The sequence below is a fragment of the Sceloporus occidentalis genome, unplaced genomic scaffold, assembly GCF_023333645.1.
Source record: "Sceloporus occidentalis isolate IW3139 unplaced genomic scaffold, rSceOcc1.0.p SCAF_16, whole genome shotgun sequence".
NCBI lineage: Eukaryota > Metazoa > Chordata > Lepidosauria > Squamata > Phrynosomatidae > Sceloporus > Sceloporus occidentalis.
Window position 1 is genome coordinate 42,810 of NW_028316996.1, and position 12,678 is coordinate 55,487.

General features: G+C 39.0%; 1 protein-coding gene across 1 annotated transcript; it reads left to right on the forward strand.

Annotated features, from left to right (window-relative positions):
• Nucleotides 1-229: 229 nt before the first annotated feature.
• On the forward strand, nt 230-12,044 carry SUDS3 (SIN3A corepressor complex component SDS3). Its single transcript, XM_089481797.1, has 12 exons — nt 230-353; nt 650-719; nt 2,627-2,682; nt 3,301-3,372; nt 4,251-4,270; nt 4,377-4,533; nt 5,230-5,325; nt 5,857-5,918; nt 7,044-7,065; nt 7,175-7,280; nt 10,041-10,125; nt 11,946-12,044. Exons 1-12 carry the CDS (start codon nt 230-232, stop codon nt 12,042-12,044), a joined length of 969 nt encoding a protein of 322 aa, XP_089337923.1.
• Nucleotides 12,045-12,678: the final 634 nt, after the last annotated feature.

Sequence of the window (12,678 nt, forward strand, 5' to 3'; positions counted from 1 at the left end):
AATTTACAGGAAGTGAGACTCGTGGAGGACCCCGTTGCTGTGCTGCGGTTGTATTGAAGCTTTGACGGCTCTCGCGCGTAGATGGACTTTCATTTTTATTGTTAATTATTTTGTCTGTTACCGGGATCGCAATTACATGATCGCCTCTGGCCGTTTGTAACGTAATTGCGGGCGGAAGGTAGAGGGCAGGGTCGGCTGGTCTATTGGGTAATTCTATTTCCCGTGTACCATGGCTTCGGCGGGTGTTATGTCTCCGGCCGCAGCCGCTGCCAATGATTACTACGAGGAAGAAGAGCTCGAGAGTGCGGAGGAAGATGATGACCGTAGCTTTAGAGGACGGGACTCCGATGAGGGTGAGCTTACATGGCATTATACCCAGGAGACTGGCATGTGGTTGCCCTGAGACCTCATGGTTTTAATATTGATGGCACCTGCACGCGTTTGGCTCCATATGATATCGTTAATTACCGGAGATTTTTATGTCAGGTTTGACCATTCACAATGTTATTTATATTTTGGGGTTGGAGTTGTATATTTTGAAATGCAGCCTGTCTCTCTTTAACTTCATTTACATCCGCTATACTAAAGTTAAAATTCATCAAGATTGGCAATCGTTTTGAAGGTAACCACTTTTTCTTTCTTTGTTTAGATACAGAGGATGCCAGCGAGACCGACTTGGCAAAGCATGATAGTGTAGACTATGTGGAAATGAAAGAACAGTATGTATCCGCTTTTGTATTATGAGACAACACATTAAGCACAAGTACACTGCTCAAAATAAAAAAGGGAACACTAAGATTACACATCCTAGATCTGAATGAATGAACTAATCGTATCACATACTTTCGTCTTTACATAGTTGAATGTGCTGACAGCAAAATCACACAAAAATTCTCAATGGAAATCAAATTTATCAACCCATGGAGGTCTGGATATGGAGTCACACTCAAAATCAAAATGGAAAACCACACTACAGGCTGATCCAACTTTGATGTAATGTCCTTAAAACAAGTCACAATGAGGCTCAGTAGTGTGTGTGGCCTCCACGTGCCCGTATGACCTCCCTACAATGCCTGGGCATGCTCCTGATGAGGTTGTGGATGGTCTCCCGAGGGTTGTCCTCCCAGACCTGGACTAAAGCATCCGCCAACTCCTGGACAGTCTGTGGTGCAATGTGGCGTTGGTGGATGGAGCGCGACATGATGTCCCAGATGATCAGATTCAGGTCTGGGGAACGGGCGGGCCAGTCCATAGCATCAATGCCTTCCTCTTGCAGGAACTGCTGACACACTCCAGCCACATGAGGTATAGCATTGTCTTGCATTAGGAGGAACCCAGGGCCAACTGCACCAGCATATGGTCTCACAAGCGGTCTGAGGATCTCATCTTGGTACCTAATGGCAGTCAGGCTACCTCTGGCAAGCACATGGAGGGCTGTGCGGCCCCCCCAAAGAAATGCCACCCCACACCATTACTGACCCACCGCCAAACCGGTCATGCTGAAGGATGTTGCAGGCAGCAGAACGTTCTCCACGGCGTCTCCAGACTCTGTCACGTCTGTCACATGTGCTCAGTGTGAACCTGCTTTCATCTGTGAATAGCACAGGGCGCCAATGGCGAATATGCCAATCCTGGTGTTCTCTGGCAAATGCCAAACGTCCTGCACGGTGTTGGGCTGTAAGCACAACTCCCACTTGTGGACGTCGGGCCCTCATACCACCCTCATGCAGTCTGTTTCTGACTGTTTGAGTGGACACATGCACATTTGTGGCCTGCTGGAGGTCATTTTGCAGGGCTCTGGCAGTGCTCCTCCTGCTCCTCTTTGGCACAAAGGCGGAGGTAGCGGTCCTGCTGCTGGGTTGTTGCCCTCCTACAGCCTCCTCCATGTCTCCTGATGTACTGGCCTGTTTCCTGGTAGTGCCTCCATGCTCTGGACACTACGCTGACAGACACAGCAAACCTTCTTGCCACAGCTTGCATTGATGTGCCATCCTGGATGAGCTGCACTACCTGAGCCACTTGTGTGGGTTGTAGATTCCGTCTCATGCTACCACTAGAGTGAAAGCACCGCCAGCATTCAAAAGTGACCAAAACTTCAGCCAGGAAGCATAGGAACTGAGAAGTGGTCTGTGGTCACCACCTGCAGAACCACTCCTTTATTGGGGGTGTCTTGCTAATTGCCTATAATTTCCACCTGTTGTCTGTTCCATTTGCACAACAGCATGTGAAATTGATTGTCCATCAGTGTTGCTTCCTGAGTGGACAGTGTGATTTCACAGAAGTGTGATTGACTTCGAGTTACGTTGTGTTGTTTAAGTGTTCCCTTTATTGTTTTGAGCAGTGTATATAAAAGCATGGACTTATTTTCTGAAGATTGCATGGTCATCTGGTTGACTGATCTGCTCTCTCTGTCATTGTATTAGATTTTTAACTTGTCTCGTGTCTCGGCCGACATCTATATTTCATTTAGACACTGAGTATATTCGCTGAACAAAAAGTTATGACCATCTTTAGCCTGGGGAGCCTTGCCTCCTATGATAGTTACATAAGAAATACCTTTGCTGGAAAACTATATGAATTCTGTAAATGTTAACGAAATAAAAGTGTTAAAAATATCTTTTGGCAGGATGTATCAGGATAAACTTGCATCTCTCAAGAGACAGTTACAACAACTTCAGGAAGGTAAGAGGCACGGGGAACATAGTTTAAGATCTTTATTTTCCTTATATTTCCATATATTGGATGAAAGGATTAGTTCCCAAACCAGCTGCTATGAACACAAGCAATAACTGACAGTAGGCTTGATAACAAGTACCATATTTACTTGATTATAAGACCCCCTCCCTCCTCCAGACTCCCTGGTGTCTAGTAGGGGCAGCTGGTGGACCTCTGGGTGATGTGCATAGACAATCCATTGCGTGATTGGAGCACCGGAAGGTCATGTCATGCCAGTGCTCTGTCATAAAAGCCCCAGCGGAATTGCCGGCCGCTGCCAGAAAGGAGGGTCCAGGTCCCCTGCAGCGTCGCGAGGGATCTGGATCTTAGTCGTATAGTCAGTCCTCCACTTGAGATCAGGTTAAAAGACGAGGGGTATTTTTCAGAGTATTTGCTCTGGAAAAAAAACGTGTCTTATATTAGAGCAAATACGGCATTTCAGCTAGATGTCACATGTTAATTGTTTGGTTTGCTGGTGTAGAGTGTACTGTAAGCTCTGTGTTAATACATTAGCTTTCCTGATGAATGATTAGTAGCAGAAAATGTGTGTTCGTTAATAAAGCTTTGTACTTCACATTCAAACAGGCACACTACAAGAATACCAGAAACGTATGAAAAAGTTAGATCAGCAATATAAAGAGAGGTTACGAAATGCTGGTAAGAATAAGAATATATGTTGTTGGTGGCATATACTTGTCGTATTGCTAACATATGATAACGTATTGTGACATAAATACAACACAAGCAGATCAACTGAGGCCCAGTCCATTATAATAAGCATGTGTGTTTATATGTGTCTGACAGTGTTATTATTTCTCAATATAATATAGCACCATCTTATTTTGTGGTGCTGTACAATGGGCAAACAGGACATAAATAGTGCTGCACATAGTTTGAACTTGCAGAAAACACATTCAATGGCTGTAAAAAGCATATGGTTACTAAAAAGAGAGAGACATAATAAAACCACAATTTTTTTTATTACTGACCATACAACTGCCTATTTGAAGTACCCATGTGTGAACTGTGAGTAAAGTTGATGTGGATCAACTCAGAAATATTGGGTCTTGTTTATAAAGAGAAAGTTTAGTGTAAAGTAGTTACGGTGGTGCAGCACTGGGATTCTTTTTGGTTGCTCCACTTTGCTCTTACACCAGAATTGCTGTTTATGTTTGATTCCCATTGTATTTCTACGCACAGCTTTTCCAGTTGTGGCTAAATGTAACCTTCTGTAGCAGTGTAGCAAACATACATTCATTAGGAATAACGGCTTATACGTAGATGTGTATGATTGTTACATTTTTTGTTGTTGTGATAGTACGTAAATACTCTAACATTCAAAGGAGTTGAAAGTGTCAGCCATAGTTCCAAAGAGATAACCAGGAAAAGCACAGTTTTCTAGCTCTACTCTTTTGATTTCACTATTACTTTTACATTTATTTTATTATCTTGTATTTTATAGTCGGGGATAGTAATGTTACTTATGACGTGGGCACCCTTTTTTGACTTTTGTTTTTTTATTTTATTTTTTCCAGAGCTTTTCTTGCAACTGGAAGTAAGTATTATTTACTCCGTACTTAGTTTGTTTTTTTGCCTTTGGCTTGTCATTCCTTGGAGATAATGTCAGAGAAAACATTTGGTCTTTTTGTTTAAATGCACAGACCGAGCAGGTAGAAAGGAACTACATCAAGGAGAAAAAAGCAGCTGTTAAAGAATTTGAAGATAAGAAGATTGAACTGAAAGAGAATCTTATTGCAGAACTGGAGGAAAAGAAGAAAATGATTGAAAACGAGAAGTTAACCATGGAGCTGACAGGCGGTATGATACCTCAATCCTAAAATGGTTCAGGCAGCCTCTGTAAGGGTGGCTTAGGGGTAGAAGAAAGATGATACCAGAAAAGAAAATTGGTTAGATGGATAATGCTACTGAACTGAAGTATTTCAAGACACGGATCTTGGCTTTAAACAAAATTACTACTAAATTAGCTACCAATATGCAGACCATAGGTGGTTTTAAATTAATTTAGTTATACTAACAGTCTTTAATGTCATCTGTTTTTCTGTTATTCTTCTACTAGGTTAAATTCACGTTATTTGATCAGTGTGGCATGATTTTTATTAATTGATACTGTTACTCAATGTGAGGTAATAGTCACAATGGAAACCAGTGACATATTGCTGCAGGTCGCTCGTTATTTAACGTTCTTAACCAAAATGACTCTTTATGAACATTGTCCTGTGTGTCTTGGTCCAGCTAGGTTTATTATTTGCTGTTTATCTAACTTCATTCTAGATTTCCTAAAAGTATATGTTAATAAGAAAAGGATGCTGCTTCTCTTAACTTCCTGAAAATCATGAATTGGCTTATAATGAGCAAATACACATTCTTCTTATTATTCAAGTAGTGTCTCAGATGGATTTCTGTTAATTCAAAATGTTAGAAATGCCGGATACTAAGTTTAGTAAGTAGGATATTTAGCTCTCCCTGGTTTTACATATTACCTTTTATTTACAGATTCCATGGAAGTGAAACCTATCATGACCCGCAAGTTAAGACGTCGACCCAACGATCCTGTCCCGATTCCAGACAAAAGGAGAAAACCCGCACCTGATATCCTTTCTGTGTTACGCATAACAATTGCTCTTGCCCTATCTATATAATCTGTAATCCTTACGATTTTTGGACATACCAGAAATTGTATCTATTTCATGATTCTTGTGCTGTTTTGATCAGGAGACTTATCCCTAATGTACGTTTTTGAGCTCACAAAACATTTTGAAATTCAGTTTGATTTGTGTGCTGGATTACACGTAAAATCAAAATGCTGCATTTAGTTCTAAAAGTGTACAATACAGGACAGTCTGTGTTTAATTTTGTGTTTTGTTTAAAACATTGGCCTCAGGATTTAAGAAAAGGAAAAATTTTAATGAAATAATGAAACTAAGTGGATTTAGTCTGATTGCAATGTAGTCAGCAGTCACTTAGTAGTTGGTGATGCTGAAATACATTGTCATATACCCAATTACTGTAGCCTTTCGTTTTTTATTGACAATTTAACTTAATATATATTAATGCAATTCTAGTTCTAATAATCCAGCACGTTTATTTCCCTCTATCCGATTTTCCCTTGATTCACTGCACCTCAGCTTAATTATTTGTTAACGGATGAACAGATCATGGAAGATTTAAGGACATTAAACAAGGTATGACTTGTTCGTAAATATGAGGTAATTCAACTGTTTACTGTCTCATTAGCAGAGACTTATTTAAGTGGCACTCTTAAACCTCTTGGAGACACACAACCAGTATGTGTAAAAAATCCCCCGATTTGCTAATCTCTGCAGTTTCCGGCTATAACCATGTCACTGTTTGAAAAGAAATGGAATGCATGTGCTGTAATCCTGCTTTAAACAGTCATGCAGTGAATGTAATGGTGTAAAAACTCCACCGTATTGTGCATGGGTTCTGGGTTATTCTCACAGACCGGGAAATGCACGGATGAATTGAAGGTGCGTTTGTTTCTGCTGTATCGGTCATGGACATGTAGTGGACCCTACGTAATTGTAATATTTGCCAAGTAACTTCTTTCAACCTCACAATTGCATGGGAACGTTTTGAAGAACAAGAGACTCTTAAATCCACAATGTAAATTATGAGAGTTTTTCAAAACTGTAGCTTTAGATAACATTTAACAATAAAAACGGAAACAGACTTTTTCCCCCAATCATGTTATTATTTTGTCACTTGTGTGTACTTTCCTGCCTGTTCAAGCACCATTTGATCTCTTCTAATAGAGCTTCTTTAGCCTTTTTTTCTTTAATGTCAATAATCATAAGGTGACTCCGTCATACAATGAACCTCTAGTGGCATTTCTGAGCAGACAGACCCATTTGTTCAAATCATGTGTCTCCCGCAGGTATCTCATGAACTCCCAGTAGCCTCACTGCTGCATTCAGTAGCTTGCTACCACCTTGCCAGAGAGAGGGGCACACAATTTATCTGGGATGGACAGGTGGCACATGTATCAATTCTAATGCAACAAACCCTTAGAATAGCATTTATAAAAAATAAAAAATGTATTTGATGTTTAAAATATATTCTTAACCTCTAAAATGCATTTCTAGATAAATGTAATAGCTTTTACATTTTTTACTTTTTCTGTTATCACTGATCACAAGTAGCTTGTATTGCAGGAAATGCTGGAAAACGTGGTTTATTCAATGTATTCTCTATCAGTTTTTGTAGTAAACAGTTACATCATTCACAACTGTTAATTTCTGCATTTATTCATGCTTCTTACCTGTTTTTTTTTTCTTTATTCCAAACAGTTAAAATCTCCTAAGAGACCTGGTAAGTTATATATCAATCGCATGGGTCCTGTTCCACATACTCTTTGTAATATAACGCTTCATATTCTTCATTTGTAAACTCACTATGGCTTTCTGTGTTTGCACTGCAGCATCACCATCAACTCCAGAGCATCTTCCAGCAGCTCAAGTAGAATCCCCAGCCCAGCGCTTTGAAGCTCGAATAGAAGATGGGAAGCTCTATTATGACAAAAGATGGTAGGTTTTCCTGCATGGCATGCAAAGAGAAGACCACATATTGGAGGTTATAGTAAACATTGGCAGTAACACTTGCCATCAAAATGCAATTTCTCTCGTAAAGTATCACTAATAGATAATTGAAACTTGCTACACGGTGTCATTTTCCTATCTCATTTATTCACACACTAACATGTTTTGTCATTTGATTTTTGGATAATTATAGCCATTTCTCAGGATTTGATTGTTTATCCATACATATTATGAAACTCAGAACAGTGATTAACCCCTTCCGGACCGGGACGTACCTGGTACTTCCTGGTCACATGTCACCACCAGACCGGGACGTACCAGGTACATCATCCCCAAAAAACGTCCCCACATCGTGGTGATCGCGGGGGCGCTGGTGCTGCGGTCTGCCCAGGTGTCTGATTATTGATCGGTCCCCCTGATCAATGTCAGTGGCCTAAACGTGTCACTAACAAGCATGAAAGCTGTCAAAATTACCCTAGTTGAACACCTTGACCTGTCTGCTGTTCATAAACATATACTTTTATGGGGTAATTTACAGTGGGGGGCTTCCAAAATGGGATATGGGCTCAGTAAACCAATTTCTGAAAATTCCAAATTTGAAAACTAAAATGCGCATGTTCCAGTTTTGCCCTCATAGCATGTGAGGCCTTGTTGGAACCGGGGGATGTTGGTGAACACAATTTGGTGTTTTTTCTGCAGTTGTACATATTCTATACAAAATATAATATGAAATCTAAAGCAACGTTGCAACATATGCAAAAAAAAAAAAAAATATATAAAAATACCTCAAAATTTGGCAGCAGTTGGCAGTAAAATCTCTGTTTGAAAAGTGTCAAAATGACCCTAATTGTACACCTTGACTTATTTACTGTTCATAAACATATCATTTTGGGGGGATAATCAGTATCTGTGACAACTATTGCAGTTATTAGCCTACCGTGCCAAATTTGAAAAAAGTTACATTTTAAAAACGTGATGCATGCCTTGCAATATTTGCCCTATACTGGTCAAAATAGATGAAAATCCTGGCCATGTTGGGTGGCTTCCAAATCAGGACATGTTAATGAATATATTTTGAATAATTTTTTCCCATTGGTTAAATGTGTGTACAATTTGTATGTATACAAAACCGTAAAAAAAAATGAAAATAGGAGACATGAAACATACTATCCAACTCCTGACTGCATAACAAATTCATCAATTTATTGCTTTACTTAGTTTTTATGAAAATGTTCTGCAGAGTTTGTCCACTAGGTGTCGCTATATAATAAGGCAATGACCAGCATTGCATTATTTAGAGAAGGATAATGAAACCGAAATCAACAGATAAAACTGCATTAAAAGGATGAATCGTATGTGTAAACATCAACTCAAATAAGGGATAGTCTCCTACAAGGGATATTACATTTCTAAACTAAAAATATTGACAAGGATGTTTGCGTGAAATGGTTGGCTGCGGCCCGCAGGCCTTTTTTTTGCTGAATCATTAGTAGCAATTATTTGATCTTTAATACAGATAAATAATTACATATCCATGAGTTACTGCTCTTCTTGGCTAATTAAAGGTGATGTTACCCTTAGACAAAACATTAATTAAGCTCCTTAGCATGTTAAACAAACCTTAGCAGACCTGTCCTTCCTCTGAAGGTAGAATCACATAAAAACAGCAGAAGTTTATTCCACCTTTTCTGCTGAAAGTGAACACCGTTGTAACTAAGTGCAACTTTAGAAACCTTATTCGTAGCAAAGTGTTTTTTGGGATGCATTGTGTATTAAACAGTAGATTTTATGGATCACTAAACCCTGCTTCTATAATATAAACTACTGTCTCCTAGTCTACTTTGTTTACTAATAATGCCATGACTTCTATGTATTTCTTTAAGATAGTTGTAATGAACTTCTTCTGAAACCCGTACTGCATATTTTGATTGAAATCCATAGTAACTAGAGCAGATTCTGAAAGTCCATTCCTAGCTTATTATCTAGAGTTGCCCACATGATTTCCAGCCATGTGCTTTGTAACCGTTTTAGTGATTTTGGATCAATTTGTTTCATCTCAAGAGTTTAGAAGAGTAAAATGTTTTCTCCTCTTGTGAAAGAAAGAGAAATGCTTCCTGATGATTCTTTATGGCTGTCTGAGTATTGTGGAATTGGAGTCCAGCAGCTGCCAAATAGTCATTGCATTTATCAGTTTTGTTTTGGTTTTGTTTCTTACAAATCGTTTAAGGGCGAACAGCTGAGCTTATAGCCTTACACAGTTCAGAACTGTCAAACAATACAAGCATCACCGTAGAATTACATATTTTGCTCTTATTTATGACTTCTACAACCAGCAGAGAGGGGTGTGTGTGTGTGTGTGTGTGTATATATGTGTGTATATATATATATACGTATTTTAGTTCTCCAAGGTTAAGACTTTGCTTCCAGTGCCATCTGGCCCATCATGATGTTTGAGTTACAAGTGATATTTCATGTGTGGCGTGTTTAACTCAAAGGGATCTGTACGTTTAAGTGCACTTTATTGCTAAAAAGGCATACATAAAATATTTTCAGAAAACCTGATCCAGTTCCCCAGCATATGTTTATTTTTTTTTTGTTTTGTTTTTTTTTTGGGGGGGGGGGATACATTTTTATATATAGCATGTGTGTGTGTATGACATTTTAAAAGAGAATTACACACTACCTTTAATGTAACAGGAAGCGATTGCTATCTGCCACCATTGTTCACTTTTGCTTTGTCTCCTTCAGGTACCATAAGAGTCAGGCAATATACCTAGAATCAAAAGACAATACAAAAATCAGCTGTGTCATCAGTTCTGTGGGAACTAATGAGGTAATTGTGTGTGGCTTTTTACATTATTAGTTGCGTAACCAATGGCTGGGTGCGTTTTTGTCTAAATGTGTTTTCAATGAACTTAATAGTTTCAAATAATGTTGGTGTGTTTATCCCCTTAATGTTTTGTTTATATATAGTCTGTTATATTGGTCATAGTTTATTAACCCCTTCAATCCCCTATAGACGTACCGGGACGTCCAAAAAACGCCCACAAAGAAACCCCTATGGACGTCCCGGTACGTCCAGCCCTTCGTGCAGCGTCAGGGACACATCCCTGCCGCTGCACGGGAGACCAGGCTGTCGTTTGACAGCCTGGACTCCCCACTGACAGCAGAAGCCGGCTTTCTGCTGTCCGATCTCCCGCAACAGCTTCCGGCATGAAAGCCGGTAAGCTGTTGCCGGTAAACTGCCCGATCGCGCAGTTGCAAACGCGCGATCGGGCATTCCCTTCCGGGTTACGTCACTGCTGACGTAACCCGGAAGGTCATCGGAGGACAGGATATCCCCTGCGGGGATATCCTGCCCTCCGATGAGGCACAGAGACGCTGCGATCTCTATGCAGGTCTGTGAGGACCTGCATAGAGATCACAGTGTGATCGGTGCAGGGGGATCGCGGGGAGGGGAGTGAGAAACCATGTCTCTCACTCCCCCTCCCGTCCTGTAACAGAAAAGCAGAAAAAAAAAAAACGTTAGTCCATTTAAAAATAATATTAAAAAAATCATTAAAATAATAATATAAATAATACTAAAAAAAATTATAATATGAGCTGTGATGTCACTGTGACATCACTGGTATGTTCAGGAGGTCCCTAGGAGGACCTCTAACCATTACTGTTTAAAAAAAAATATATAAAACATAAAAAAAATGTAAAAAAAATTAATAAAAAAAAATATATAAAAAAAGATAATAAAAAAAATTCTTAAAAAAACCTTACATCCCATTGCCCTAGCATAACATCTAGCCAGTATAACCCTCCTGCCCCCGTTCACAACCCCCAAAAGCGTTAAGCCATAGGCATAAAAATTATACAAAATTGTACACCTAATAGTATGCTCCATGGTGCTGGGAAAGTCTGGAAAATCTATATAAATTAGGTATTTCTGAAATCAGGACAGCTGAATTGATAAACTTGGAGGGGATTTTCCATCACTTTACCTAATTTTGTGAGGATTCAGAGGGAAAATGTAAAAAAAAATTAGTTTATTTTTCTAATCTTCGCTAGTTTTTACTAAATTTCTCATTCTAAATTTTCAGCTAATCATCCAACTATGGTATCAAACGAAAGCTCTATCTCTCCTTGAAAAAACAATATATAGTTTACATGGGTACACTATTCACAGGAAAAGAGAATCATCGCTAAACCGACATACCCCAAAAATGGCAAAATTGCTCTGGGCTTTGAGGTACCAAAAACCCCTGGGATTGAAGGGGTTAATGCTCTGTTGTGCGTGTCTGCCCTCTGCTGGCAGCCAACCATTCTTTGATTCTGAAAATAAAGTACCTAAGATTCATTATCTAATGTTTTAAAGTAAAAACCTTTCAAATGGACAAGAGCATGTAAAATGTAAAGGCCTTTTTTTTTCACTTAACTAAGATTAGAAATGCTCATTACTTATTTAAAACCAGCAAAAAAACAATTTAACCGCTTTGGAGAACAAATTACGGGATTAAAAATAATAATTTCCCGTAATTTCCTTATATTTATACTAAGCATAATTTAATAAATTAATGATTTTAGCACCAGGATATAATTTGATGTTTTCCTGCTTTCTGGCTTTACGCAATGTCAGTTTTATTCACATATTTTTTTGTGCAGATCTGGGTGAGGAAAAGTAGCGACAGCACAAAGATGAGGATCTATCTGGGTCAGCTGCAGAGGGGTTTATTTGTCATCCGCCGGCGTTCAGCAGCGTGAAAGTGGCCAGACTCTTTAACAACAAGGAAAACAAATTATCCATCAGCACTGACCAACAAAGATTGGTGAACATTAACTTATTGGGTCTGCAGTAAGGAATGCTATCAGCTGGTCCTTGCATATATAAAAAGACTTTAAACTAATTGTCAAGTGGGGACAGTTGAATCCCATGGCAGACGTATAGCTTTGAACTTGGAGACAATTTCTCAAGATCTCATGGACTTTGATCGGAAACCGACTTTACTCAGTGATTCTCTTCAATAACCACCTTGTCTTATAAAATGTAAAGCTATTCAGAAATCTTGTATTTCGTTTATGATGGTGTGGATCCCAGGGCCCATTGCCCTGTACATTTTTTTATTTTTGTTTTGCCATATATATATATATATATATCGGTCCTGTCACACATGTTGGCCCTTTATTTTTAAACAAAATCTCTGCCAAAGTGAAACTTAAAAAGTACATATTGTATATTGTGTATATTTTCAATTTAAAATGACCCCCATTTTTATTTAATATAGCATTTGCCTCCACCCTACACTGTACTGGGCAATTTTTGCTTTTGACGTACAATAAAATTAATTGGCATCTGCTCTTAATGAAAAATGTTAAGTTCAGCAAAAACTTTTAATTT

Bases quoted from the DNA above. Each gene is read 5' to 3' on its own strand.
- SUDS3 (XM_089481797.1), top strand. From the start codon at position 230: ATGGCTTCGGCGGGTGTTATGTCTCCGGCCGCAGCCGCTGCCAATGAT. The intron at 4,534-5,229 runs GTATGATACCTC...TTTTATTTACAG, and splicing joins AACCATGGAGCTGACAGGCG to ATTCCATGGAAGTGAAACCT. The intron at 5,919-7,043 runs GTATGACTTGTT...TATTCCAAACAG, and splicing joins ATTTAAGGACATTAAACAAG to TTAAAATCTCCTAAGAGACC.